The sequence below is a fragment of the Amblyraja radiata genome, chromosome 20, assembly GCF_010909765.2.
Source record: "Amblyraja radiata isolate CabotCenter1 chromosome 20, sAmbRad1.1.pri, whole genome shotgun sequence".
NCBI lineage: Eukaryota > Metazoa > Chordata > Chondrichthyes > Rajiformes > Rajidae > Amblyraja > Amblyraja radiata.
This window is the reverse complement of record NC_045975.1, coordinates 4662271-4676263: the sequence shown is the minus strand read 5'-3', so window position 1 is coordinate 4676263 and position 13993 is coordinate 4662271. Positions and strand designations below refer to the sequence as shown.

General features: G+C 45.8%; 1 protein-coding gene across 1 annotated transcript in view; it reads left to right on the top strand.

Annotated features, from left to right (window-relative positions):
- Nucleotides 1-1131: 1131 nt before the first annotated feature.
- prmt3 (protein arginine methyltransferase 3) overlaps nucleotides 1132-13993 on the top strand; it is a 141141-nt gene continuing 128279 nt past the window's right edge. Inside the window, exons 1-5 of the mRNA XM_033038674.1 lie at nucleotides 1132-1214; nucleotides 2913-3036; nucleotides 8423-8505; nucleotides 10111-10160; nucleotides 11630-11732. Of these exons, the coding sequence (XP_032894565.1) occupies nucleotides 1211-1214; nucleotides 2913-3036; nucleotides 8423-8505; nucleotides 10111-10160; nucleotides 11630-11732 (364 nt within the window). The 5' untranslated portion in view covers nucleotides 1132-1210. The remainder of the gene's footprint in view (nucleotides 1215-2912; nucleotides 3037-8422; nucleotides 8506-10110; nucleotides 10161-11629; nucleotides 11733-13993) is intronic.

The following is a 13993-nucleotide window of genomic DNA, read 5'->3' as shown; positions in this document are numbered from 1 at the left end:
TTTTACAAAATGTTAAATGGTCAGTTCGACATAGACTACAAGACCTACACCAAACCCAAACCAATTAGGAGCAGACGAGGGCATTCGATCCAATTTGTGATCCCAGCTACAAAGACAGATGTGTACAGCAATTCGTTCTTCCCCCGCACAATTAAAGCATGGAATAATCTCCACCATACTATAGTTACCCAACCAGATGCAACTAAATTTAAAGTAGCTCTTTCTTCCCAATAACCCTTTCTGGCTTAAGCCCTCCCTTCACCACCTCCAGTTTAAATTCCATTTGGAATATTTTGGAGGACCAAGAAACCAAGAACATGAGAGAGTTGGGCTGAAGGGTCTGTATAACTCTTATAACCAGTATCTATTGAACCCACCTCGTCCAAAGGGACAAGTTTGTCACTATCTACCCCAACTACATGCTCCATTATTCTGTACACCTCAATCTGGTGACCCCTCTGCACCAAGGAAAACAAACCCATCTAATCCAGTGTCTTCTCATCGGTGAAATGCTCCATTGCAGGTAACATAGTAAAAACATTGGAATTACTGGGTGATCAATAGAACAGCATGGACTTAATGGGCTGAAAGGCCTGTTTCCATGCTGTATTACTCCAAGGGGGATAACATAGAACTAGTAACAGAATGTGGAATAACATAGAATTAGTGTGAATGGGGTGATCGATGGGCCGGCATGGACTCGGTGGGCCGAAGGGCTTTATTCCATGCTGTATCACTCCAAGGGGGATAACATAGAGCTAGTCACATAGAATGTGGGATAACACTGGAGTAGTGTGAATGGGTGATCAATGAGCCGGCATGGGCTTGATGGGCCGAAGGGCCTGTTTCAATGCTGCATCTCGAAACTCCAAACTGCCTTTGCAAATGCAAACCTCCCTGTTTAAACGAATCACTGCAAATCCAAGTGATGGCACCAGGTGGAGCTAACAAAAAAACAAACCTTTACATTTATTACACTGTAAGGTGCAGTATTTTAATGTTACAACTGAACAGGGACTCCATGCGTCGGTCGGCAGCGTTCGATACCATGTGAATATTGAGAGCTTTGCAGAGATCTGCAGGCAGGGACTTGTGTGGCAAAAAAAATATCTACATAATACTTCCTATTTCCTCCAATTGAACCATCCCACTGACCTGGAAGTGGATATAGCGAGAGAGAGAGGTTTCAGACGAGCCTTGCAGATCGAGCATGGGTGAGATGAATGAAATTGATCGCGTTGTATCAACGGGAGCGGGGCAATAATGTAGCAATTTCTGGAGTCGCGACCTCGCATTATTCCCTGTGACATTTCCCTTTTGTGCCTATCATCGGTATTTTGTGTCTGTCCTCGGTGAAAAACAGTATCTGCGGTCCCTTCCTACACTGTCCCCCTATTCTCTGCATTCTTTATTCAGAGCTGTAGACCACCGCAGGCAATTGCTGTATTGATAACTCTACAGACAATTAATTGTATTCCCGGCTGCAAGAATTCCTTTCGCAGCTTATAAAGTTTCCTTTATTGTCATTCAAACATAGTTTGAACAAAATGCATACCTTGCAGTTATAACAGAAAATAATACGGCCTTATATGTTTTAACTGAAGATTTTCTGCAGAGATGTGCTCCCCTGAACCGCTTTGTCACTCCAGCATTTTGTGTGGGACACATAAAAGGAACTGCAGGTGCATGTTTGCACAAAAAAAAAGTGCTGGAGCTACTCATCGAGTCAGGCAGCATCTCTGGAGAACGTGCATGGATGACATTTCCGGTCTGAAGAAGGGTCCAGAACCGAAACGTCACCATATCCATGTTCTCCGGAGAGCATGCAAATCCCGCACAGACAGCACCCGAGGTCAGGATCGAACCTGGGACTCTGGCGCTGTGAGGCAGTAAATCTACCAGCTGTGTATCCGAAGCTCTGCTGCTCAGTTAGAAACATAGAAAATAGGTGCAGGAGCGGGCCATTCGGCCCTTCGAGCCTGCACCGCCATTCAATATGATCATGGCTGATCATCCAACTCAGTATCCTGTACCTGCCTTCTCTCCATACCCCCTGATCCCTTTAGCCACAAGGGCCACATCTAACTCTCTCTTAAATATAGCCAATGAACTGGCCTCAACTACCTTCTGTGGCACAGAGTTCCAGAGATTCACCACTCTCTGTGTGAAAAATGTTTTCCTCATCTCGGTCCTAAAATATTTCTCCTTTATCCTTAAACTGTGACCCCTTGTTCTGGACTTCCCCAACATCGGAAACAATCTTCCTGCATCTAGCCTGTCCAACCCCTTAAGAATTTTGTAAGTTTCTATAAGATCCCCGCTCAATCTTCTAAATTCTAGCGAGTACAAACCAAGTCTATCCGGTCTTTCTTCATATGAAAGTCCTGACATCCCAGGAATCAGCCTTGTGAACCTTCTATGGCAAGAATGTCTTTCCTCAGATTAGGAGACCAAAACTTGTTGTCCATAGTTGTCCATACTAGCGTCTAGTCTGTCCTGTTGTCTCTCTGTTTGCTCTTCACAGTTCAGGACTTGGTCTCTAACCATTCTACCAACAACGTGAGAGCAGTCCTGAAGTACCATCTACCTCATTGGGAGTCTCTCTCCGACTATCTTTGATCGGAACTTTACTGGACTTTATCTTGCACTAAACATTATTCAGGTTACTTCATTTGTCCTGTATCTGTACTTTATTTTACCCATACTTCCCCCTGTAATTCAACCTCGCAACCTTTGTTACAGCTTAAGAAAGAACTGCAGATGCTGGTAAAATCGAATTTAAGAACTGCAGAAGGGCCTTGACCCGAAAGGTCGCCAATTCCTTCGCTCCATAGCTGCTGCCTCACCCGCTGCATTTCTCCAGCATTTTGTGTCTACCTTTGTTACAGCTTTTCCTGTCTCTTTCCTGGCAGATCAAGAGGATGAGACTGATGACTTCCCCGAACTCTTGGATGTTGATGATGAAGCGTGGTGGGACTGGGATGAAGAAGGAAATGGCAAAAGCAAATTACAAGTGCGCTGTCTATTTTGCGACAGGTGAGTTTTTTTTTTGTAATTCTAATGCTTTTCAATATGTGTATTTGTTATCAATTAGAATTGCAATCTGAAGAGTTGCAATTTGAATTGCAACATAGAAGATAGGTGCAGGAGGAGGCCATTCGGCCCTTCAAGCCAGCACCACCATTCATTGTGATCATGGCTGATCGTCCCCAATCAATAAGGGAGGGGGAGGGACTATAAAACCAGGAAGTGGTGTGCCTCACTCAGTCTCTGCAAGGTGGATGAAGCCAAGGGTCACGTCTCTCTGAGCTCTGAATAACACTGAACAAATGTCTACACAATTGTGAGTCCCCTTAATGTGGTTTGAAAATGAAAATATGGTTTGTTTGAAGTAAAAAGGCACTGCCTGCAAATGGTTGTTTGGGTGCTTTGGCTTGAAGTTGAAAGGCACTACTCACTGCAAATGGTGCCATGAAGTTGAAAGGCACTACTTACTGCAAATGGTGGCTTGGGTGCTATGGCTTGAAGTTGAAAGGCACTACTTACTGCAAATGGTGGCTTGGGTGCTATGGCTTGAAGTTGAAAGGCATTACTTACTGCAAATGGTGGCATGGGTGCATTGGCTTGAAGTTGAAAGGCACTACTTACTGCAAATGGTGGTATGAAGTTGAAAGGCACTACTTACTGCACATGGTGGCTTGGGTGCTTTGGCTTGAAGTTGAAAGGCACTACTTACTGCAAATGGTGGCATGGGTGCATTGGCTTGAAGTTGAAAGGCACTACTTACTGCAAATGGTGGTATGAAGTTGAAAGGCACTACTTACTGCACATGGTGGCTTGGGAGCTTTGGCTTGAAGTTGAAAGGCACTACTTACTGCAAATGGTGGCTTGGGTGCTTTGGCTTGAAGTTGAAAGGCACTACTTACTGCAAATGGTGGCTTGGGTGATTTGGCTTGAAGTTGAAAGGCACTACTGCAAATGCACTTACTTCCTGTTTGCACTGTATATTGATTTTTGATAAAATGCTACCACTTACGGCCGTGATTTTTGGCCATCTTACTCAGTCCTCGTCCGCTGAGCAGGTGCAGAGAATTCTTCCCATCAATGAAAAATAAAAGTGTTATTAGTGTTTAAAAAATGTTGAGAATTTCTCTCCTGTCAATCACGCCATGAAAGCCACACCTTTTCCGGTGGGAGGGGGAGGGGTTATAAAACCCGGAAGTGTGGGTGTGGCTCAGTCTGCATGATGGGGGAGGGAGAGGTCACGACTCTGTCTGAGCTGTGAATCAACTGAACACACTGAATGTCTACTGAACTGTGAGTGTGGTGTTTTGTGTGATTTTATGGTGGTTTCATCCTGCATGAAATGGAATGAAACTGCACTTGAATTTGGTGGCCTTGCACCCTGCTTGAAGTGGAATGAAACTGCACTTGAATTTGGTGGCCTTGCACCCTGCTGAAAGTGGTATGAAACTGCACTTGAATTTGGTGGCCTTGGATCCAGCTTGAAGTGGTATGAAACTGCACTTGAATTTGGTGGCCTTGCACCCTGCTTGAAGTGGTTGGAAACTGCACTTGAATTCAGTAGCCTTGCACCCTGCTTGAAGTGGTAGGAAATTGCACAAATTCGGTGGCCTTGCACCCTGCTCAAAGTGGTAGGAAACTGCACTTGAATTTGGTGGCCTTGCACCCTGCTTGAAATGGGAGGAACATGGATTTGAATTTGGTGGTCTTGCACCCTGCTTGAAAAGGAATTTCAAGGAATAGTCATGAGTCAATTGCCAGCCCACCAGCCGTGAGTGAGCTGCCAGCAGATCAGGGTTGAGGGACTGAGCTACCACCCCAAGAACCCATACCAGCACTCCAGAAAGCCCCCCCCACTGGCCACCAATATTGGAATTGGTGGAGAGGTGGAATATTGCGTCGGGGGACCAGCCCTCCCGTGTGAACTTGGGACCCAACGGGTCCCACTTAGTCTAGTCTTGTGTATTATAACTGTTGGCAGATCAATTTCCCTCCTGGGATAAATAAAGTTCTATCGTATCGTAGGTGACGTTTCAGGTTCGGACCCTTCTTCAGACTGATTGTGACCGTGGTGAGGGCAGGAATATTTCTGCCTTATAAATACATTATCTTTTGAAGACCGGAAAGATTGTCTATCCATGTTTTACCCCACCACTCTGTGTCTTTATTTTTTAATTCTTTCGAATTGCACCGGCATAAATATAAACATTAATGACCCTAACCGAACTCCGCCATTCAGTCATGGCTGATCTATCTCTCCCTCCTAACCCCATTCTCCTGTCTTCTCCCCATAACCCCTGACACCCTTACTAATCAAGAATCTATCTATCTCTGCCTTAAATATGTCCACTGACATGGCCTCCACATTCTTCTGTGGCAAAGAATTCCACAGATTCACCACCCTCTGACTAAAGAAATTCCTCATCTCCTTCCTAAAAGAACGTCCTTTAATTCTGAGGCTATGACCTCTAGTCTTCGACTCTCCCACTAGTGGAAACATCCTCCCCACATCCTTTGCACTGGCTACAGTCCAGTACATCAGAAGAGGACATTCTCAGGGGAATCATGTATTGAGGCTACACAGTCGGTACTAAAAACCAAGATGGTGATTTGACCATCCCTAACATTGACAGGGGTTGACATAGGGATTAAGGGTGTGGATGGGGTGGAATTTGTTAAGTGTGTTACGAGGAAAGATTTAGTTTAGAGATACAGCACGGAAACAGGCCCTTCGGCCCACTGGGTCCGCGCCGACCAGCGATCCCCGCACATTAACACTCTCCTACACCCACTAGGGACAATTTTTACATTTACCAAGCCAAATAACCTACAAACCTGTACGTCTTTGGATTGTGGGAGGTAACCGGAGATCCCGGGCAAAATCCGCGCAGGTCACGGGGAGAACGTACAAACTCCGTACAGACAGCACCCGTGGTCGGGATCGAACCTGGGTCTCTGCAATTCTACCACCGTGCTGCCGCGCACCTACCATTAAAACGAGCCCCCCACACCATTCCCCCTCCCCCACCCTTAATCTGCCCCGCATTTAATTGAATTTAGCCTATTTGAAGTTACACATTTTGCTCTTGTTTTTAATCACTCCTGTCTCCTGTCTTGTTAAAGATGATTATGTTGTTCCCCTGGCGTTCTATAACTTCCATCTGTCGTACAATTTCTGGGTCATTAGCGAAACCAAGAGCAAGGTGACTGCTGTCTCTTCTGGCTTCCTTGATGTAGTGGCATCAGTGAAACACGACTACCCCTTGAAGCAGTCAAGTATTACAATTCCCACCTGTGACTGGAAACCTCTTTGATATTCTGAAATGATGTTCGGATGAGCGAATCTTCCATTCAAATGATTCCCCTTACATTTAGAGTCTACCTTTGTGGCTCAGGGTTAATTTAGACATGAAAAGCATTCTAGCCGGCACAGATGCATCAGTTCATATGTTCTAGGAGCAGAATTAGGCCATTTGGCCCATCGAGTCTACCCTGCCGTTCAATCATGGCTGATCTATCTTTCCCTCTCAACCCCATTCTCCTGCCTCAACCCACTCACTGGACTGGATAGAGTGGATGTGGAGAGAAAGATTGTTAAGGGCTTGGACACACTAGAGGCAGGAAACATGTTCCCGATGTTGGGGGAGTCCAGAACCAGGGGCCACAGTTTAAGAATAAGGGGTAAGCCATTTAGAACGTAGACGAGGAAACACTTTTTCACACAGAGAGTTGTGAGTCTGTGGAATTTTCTGCCTCAGAGGGCGGTGGAGGCAGGTTCTCTGGATGCTTTCAAGAGAGAGCTAGATAGGGCTCTTAAAAACAGCGGAGTCAGGGGATATGGGGAGAAGGCAGGAACGGGGTACTGATTGGGGATGATCAGCCATGATCACATTGAACGGCAGTGCTGACTCGAAGGGCCAAATGGCCTACTCCTGCACCTATTGTCTATTGTCTAATGTTTCCACTGGTGGAAGAGTCTAGGTCCAGAGGCCACAGCACCAGAATAAAAGGACGTACCTTTAGAAAGATGAGGAGGAATTTCTTTTGTCAGAGGGTGGTGAATCTGTGGAATTCGTTGCCACAAATAGCTGTGGAAGCCAAGACAATGGGTATTTTTAAGGTGGAGATGGATGGGTTCTTGAATAGTACTGGTGTCAGGGGTTATGAGGAGAATGGGGTTGAGAGGGATGGATATATCGGCCATGATTGAATAGCAGAGTAGACCTGATGGACTGAATGGCCCAATTCTTATGAACTTATGAATTTTGACTTTTCAAGCATTAGAGATTAGAGGAATAGATGTTTTTGTTCATAAAACCCATGGGGAGAAGGTACAAACACCGTATAGACAGCACCTGTAGTCAGGATCGAACCCGGGTCTCTGGTGCTGTAAGGCAGCAACTCTACAGCTGTGCCACCCTGCTGCCTTGTTTAGGCCTATTTGAACACTTTATAAAATCACACAGGAAGACTGATGCAAGTCAGCTCGGCCAGCCATGTGGAGGTATTTGAAGCAGGTACTAAAGCAACATTTAAAAAACAAGTGGACAGGTGATAATAATAATAATGGATGGGATTTATATAGCGCCTTTCTAATACTCAAGGCGCTTTACATCGCATTATTCATTCACTCCTCAGTCACACTCGGTGGTGGTAAGCTACTTCTGTAGCCACAGCTGCCCTGGGGCAGACTGACGGAAGCGTGGCTGCCAATCTGCGCCTACGTCCCCTCCGACCACCACCAATCATTCACACACATTCACACACAGGCAAAGGTGGGTGAAGTGTCTTGCCCAAGGACACAACGACAGTATGCACTCCAAGCGGGATTCGAACCGGCTACCTTCCGGTTGCCAGCCGGACACTTAGCCCATTGTGCCATCTGTCGTCCCGATACATGGATAGGACAGGTTTAGAGGGATATGGGCCAAACCTGGCAGGTGCGACTAGCATAGATGGGCTCTCCGGGTTGGCATGGGCAAGTTGGGCTGAAGGGCCTGTCTCTGTACTATATGCCTCAGTAATGGAACACAGGGGAGAGAAGAGACTTTGCCTTCCATCACAGTGAGGAGGAGATTCACTGTGATGGATGTTTGTGTAAATTAAATAGTTTGTGTATCTGTAGAGATTGTTTCTTTTTGTATGGCTGTAGAACCAGAGTTTCGTTTGAGCCTCATTTGTGGTTCAAATGACAATGAATAAAAATATTGTATTATATATTGTATTTGGCAGTGAGTTTGGGCCATTATATATGACATTCAATATTATATATTAGTGCTATTAACCTCTGTTTTAAGAGTTTCATATAAAAACTAGGTAATGGAATTCCATTTTAATAAATTTTATTTACTTGTATTATTAATTTAATTTATTACATATTATATTTATTCATCTCCAGGTTATTCCAATCTGCTCAAGATACGTTTTGTCACTGTACTTCGGAGCATCAGTTTAATATTAACCAAATTGTTCACAAACATGGTGAGTTCATATTCACTTTTGATACGGTGTAAATTTATCATATTTTGCAAATAGACATTGCGGTTCATCCCCAATCAGTACCCCGTTCCTGCCTTCTCCCCATATCCCCTGACTCTGCAATCTTTAAGAGCCCTATCTAGCTCTCTCTTGAAAGTATCCAGAGAACCTGCCTCCACCGCCCTCTGAGGCAGAGAATTCCACAGACTCACAACTCTCTGCGTGAAAAAGTGTTTCCTCATCGCCGTTCTAAATGGTTTACTCCTTATTCTTAAACTGTGGCCCCTGGTTCTGGACTCCACCCAACATCGGGAACATGTTTCCTGCCTCTAGCGTGGAAATGAGAGGAATAGATCGGGTAGACGCACAGAGTCCCTTGCCCAGAGTAGGGGAATCGATAACCAGAGGACACAGGTCTAAGGTGAAGGGAAAAAGATTTAATGGGAATCTGAGGGGTAACCTTTTCACACAAAAGGTGGTGGGTGTATGGAACAAGCTGCCAGAGGAGGTAGTTGAGGCTGGGACTATCCCAACATTTAAGAAACAGTTAGACAGGTACATGGATAGGACAGGTTTGGAGGAATATTTCCCAAACGCAGACAGGTGGGACAAGTGTAGATGGGGCATGTTGGTCAGTGTGGGCAAGTTGGGCCGAAGGGCCTGTTTCCACGTTGTATGAATGCACGACCAGACGACTTGAATGTTGCTCACAGAACAAGAGATTTTTCATCCAGGTACTTGCATTTGATATCTGTTAACAAAAAAACAAACTGATATTCCTGTGTAAGAAGGAACTGCAGATGCCGGTTTAAACCGAAGATAGACACAAAAAGCTGGAGTAACTCAGCGGGACGGACAGCGTCTCTAGAGAGAAGGAATAAGTGACCCTTCTTCAGACTGGTTAGGGATAAAGGAATGGGGAGATATAGACGGTGATGTGGAGAGATAAAGAACAATGAATGAAAGATAGGCAAAAAAGTAACGATGATAAAGGCAACAGGCCATTGTTAGCTGTTTGTTGGGTGAAAATGAGAAGCTGGTGGGCCTTGGGTGGGGGAGGGATAGAGAGAGAGGGAATGCCGGGGCTACCTGAAGTGAGAGAATTCCATATTCATACCACTGGGCTGTAAGCTGCCCAAGCGAAATATGAGATTCTGTTCGTCCAATTTGCGTTTAGCCTCACTCTGACAATGGAGGAGACTGAGGACAGAAAGGTCAGTGTGGGAATGGGAAGGAGAATTCAAGTGTTCGGCAACCGGGAGATCTGGTTGGTTCAGGCGGGCTGAGCGAAGATGTTCCACGTAACGATCGTCCAGTCTGCGTTTGGTCTCGCCGACGTATAAGAGTCCACATCTTGAACAACAGATACAGTAGATGAGGTTGGAGGAGGTGCAAGTGAACCTCTGCCTTACCTGAATGGACTGTCGGGGTCCCTGGACAGAGTCGAGGGAGGAGGAATAGCGACAGGTGTTGGTTGCAGGGGAAGGTACCTGGGGAGGGGGTGGTTTGGGTGGGAAGGGGTGAGTTAACCAGGGAGTTGCGGAGGGAAAGGTCTCTGCGGAAGGTGGAAAGAGGTGGAGATTCTAATATTCCTTCCTTGTTTTACAGGCCTTGATTGTTATGGGTACATCAAGCTGGTCAACTTTATTAGAATCACAGTAAGTTTCCTGCGTATATTTCTTTCTTGTTAATCCGGGGATTTCACTCTCTTCGAACATTTTATTTTTTTACACAAAGTTTAGTGTTATGGCATTGCGTGGGGAGTCACATAAAACTTGATTTCAATTGAATACATTCAGAAAATTTGGCCAATCTAAATCCATCAGTTTGTACGTTCTCCCTGTGACAGCATGCCTTTTCTCCGGGCGCTCCGCTTGCTTCCCACACTCCAAAGATGTACACCTTTATGCTAACTGGCTTGGGTGCAAATTGTAAATTGTCCTGAGTGTGTAGGATAGTATACAGCGTGATCTCTGGTCGGCGCAGACTCGGTGGGCCGAAGGGCCTGTTTCTTCGCTGTACATTGTGGACGCTATGAACTGCAGATGCTGCTTTACAAAAAAAGGGAAAGAAAGTGAGTTATGAATCACCCAGAGAGTTGTGAATTTGTGGAATTCTCTGCCACAGAAGGCAGCAGAGGCCAATTCACTGGATGAATTTAAAAGATAGTTAGATAGAGCTCTCTGGGCTAGGGGAATCAAGGGATATGGGGAGAAGACAGGTACGGGTTATTGATTGTGGATGATCAGCCATGATCACCAAGAATGCCGGTGCTGTCTCCAAGGGCCAAATGGCCTCCGCCTGCACCTATTTTCTATGTTTCTCAGTGCTCTAGGAAGGAACTGCAATGCTGGTTGACACCGAAGATTGACACAAAATGCTGGAGTAATTCAGCAGGACAGGCAGCATCTCTGGAGAGAAGGAATAGCTGACGTTTCGGATCGAGACCCTTCTTCAGAGTCTGAAGAAGGTTCCTGACCAGAAACGGCGCCTACCCACGTACTCCAGAGATGCTGCCTGACCCGCTGAGTTACTCTAGCACTTTTTTTGTCTTCTTTAGATTTTAATTGCTATTTTGTTGACACAGGGGAAATCACTATGTAGAATTGAGTTGGAGTATCAAGTATGACATTTAATTTTAAGTGAAAAAACTTAAAGGGCCTGTCCCACGAGCATGCGACTCCATGCGGCAAGCGCGACCTAACGTGGTCGCTTGAGCTGTACAGCCTCGCGGGGCTGGTCCCACTTTGATCGCTGGAGCCGTATGGAGTTGTGCGGAGCTGGTCCCGACATCGCGCGGGGCTCTGAAAAACTGACCGTGTTCAAGAATTCCGCGCGGCAACACAGAATTCCTGCCGGCCTGCAGCCGCCTCGACACCGCACGCACCGTCTCGACAGGCGTGCACAGCGTCTTGACGCCGTACGTCACGCGCAAACTTCGCTCGAACTTCACGTCGCTCACTCGACCTCCGCGCGGCCCCCGCTTCCGGTTTGGTCACGCTTGCCGCATGCAGGTCGCATGCTCGTGGGGCAGGCCCTTTACTGTAATTTAAATTTTTTTTTTTAAGAAGTTTACAATGCAGTTAACAAAATTAAATAAAGAGAATATCACTTCTGTTCCGCACAGAATCCTTCTGCAGAATTGTTTATGTCGATTGATGGCGAATGTCCTTGGGATAAGGAAGAGTATATGAAACCATCGTCCGCAGATGATCCATTACTCCTGTTTGGTATAGTTACTCTTTCTTCTTTTGAATTGCATCAAAATTGACTTTGATACACAAAGCCACCCAATTGCAGAAGCTATGGATTTTAAAAAGGGGTTTTGTAATGAGTAGCCTAATTTGAAATTGGTTGGGGGAAAAAATATCAGTGTTAAAATACAGGCGGCACGGTGGCGCAGCGGTAGAGTTGCTGCCTTTCAGCGCCAGAGACCCAGGTTCGATCCTTACTACCGGTGCTGTCTGTGTGGAGTTTGTACGATCTCCCCGTGACCGCGTGGGTTTTCTCCGAGATCTTTAGTTTCCTCACACACTCCAAAGATGTACAGGTTTGTTGGTTGATTGGCTTTGGTAAAAAAAGATGTCCCTGGTGTGTGTAGGATAATGTCAATGTATGGGGATGGCTGATCGGTGCGAACTAGGTGGGCCGAAGGGCCTGTTTCCACGCTGTATTTCTAAAACTAAAGACTAAAACTGGAGAAACATGTTTTTTTTTTCCAATGGCTGTTTTAGTTGGAAATAGATACTTTAAAACAGATACATAGGGCTGGAGTTACCCAGTGGGTCAGGCAGCAACTCTGGAGAAGGGAGGAGAACTTCTTCAATGTAGGCCTATCTTGAGAAAGCTTCGTAGTGGAGCAGTCAAAATGTCGAAACAATGAACTGCAGATCGCTGGTGTACGCAACAGGACACAAAGTGCCGTAGTTCCTTGTTTCCATCTCGAGAGAGAACATGGAAAGGTGACATTTCGAACCGGGACCATTCTTCCCCATCCCGAAATGTGGAAGAAGGTTCCTGACCCAAAACGTCACCTACCCACGTCCTCCAGAGATGCTGCTTGACCTGCTGAGTTTCTCCAGCACTTTGTGCCAATAGACAATAGGTGGAGGAGTCAGCACCGCCATTCAATGTGATCATGGCTGATCATCCCCAATCAGTACCCCGTTCCTGCCTTTTCGCCATATCCCCTGACTCCACTATCTTTAAGAGCTTTATCTAGCTCTCTCTTGAAAGCATCCAGAGAATTGGCCTCCACTGCCTTCTGAGGCAAAGAATTCCACAGATTCACAACCATCTGTGTGAAAAAGGTTTCCTCATCTCCATTCTAAATGACTTACCCCTTATTCTTAAACTGCGGCCCCTGGTTCTGGACTTCCCCAACATGTTTCCTGCCTCCAGCGTGTTCAAACCCTTAATGATCTTATATGTTTCAATAAGATCCCCTCTTATCCTTCTAAATTTCAATGTATACAAGCCCAGCCGCTCCATTCTATCAACATATGACAGTCCCGCCATCCCGGGAATTAACCTGGTGAACCTATGCTGCACTCCCTCAATAGCAAGAATGTCCTTCCTCAGATTTGGAGACCAAAATTGCACACAATACTCCAGGTGTAGTCTCACTAGGGCCCTGTACAACTGTGTTTAAGAAGGAACTGCAGATGCTGGAAAATCGAAGGTAGACAAAACTGCTGGAGAAACTCAGCGGGTGCAGCAGCATCTATGGAGCGAAGGAAATAGGCAACGTTTCGGGCCCGAACGTTTCTGAAGAAGGGTTTCGGCCCAAAACTTTGCCTGTTTCCTTCGCTCCATAGATGCTGCCTCACCCGCTGAGTTTCTCCAGCATTTTTGTCTACCCTGTACAACTGTCATTCTTTGTAACCTAACATCTGCAGTTCCTTGTATCTACACTTGGAAATAGATATCTTGTGCCCCTGTAATCTACCAAAAATGTGGATGTAAAGCGTTCTGAAAAATATGTCAAGAAATGATTAATGTAACATTTCAGATTCATTGCTTTGTCGTGTTGCTGCCTTTGCCTGTGTTTGAGATGTCTCTACTGCATTGGGTGATGTTTTGATTTGAACGAGCAGTTTCACTGTTCAAAGCATCTGAGATAGCATCTAACTGACATTTAGTTCAGTCTAGTTTATTGCACGTGAACCGAGCTGCGGTGAAAATGTTTTGTTGCGTGCGATCCAGTCAGAGGAAAGATGAAACGTGATTACAATCATGCCGTCCACAGTGTACAGATACAGGACAAAGGGAATAATGTTTAGTGCAAGGTCAAGTCCAATTATGGACAGGCCAAGGGTCTTCAATGCGATAGATGTTACGTTGCCTGATAACAGAAACAGAAGAGGTGTGCATTTTCACACTCCTTGCGTGATGGGAGAGGGGGAAGAGGGAGTGACCGGGGTGAGATTGGTCCTTGATTATGCTGCTGGCCTTGCCAAGGCAGCATGAGGTGTAGATGGAGTCAATGGAA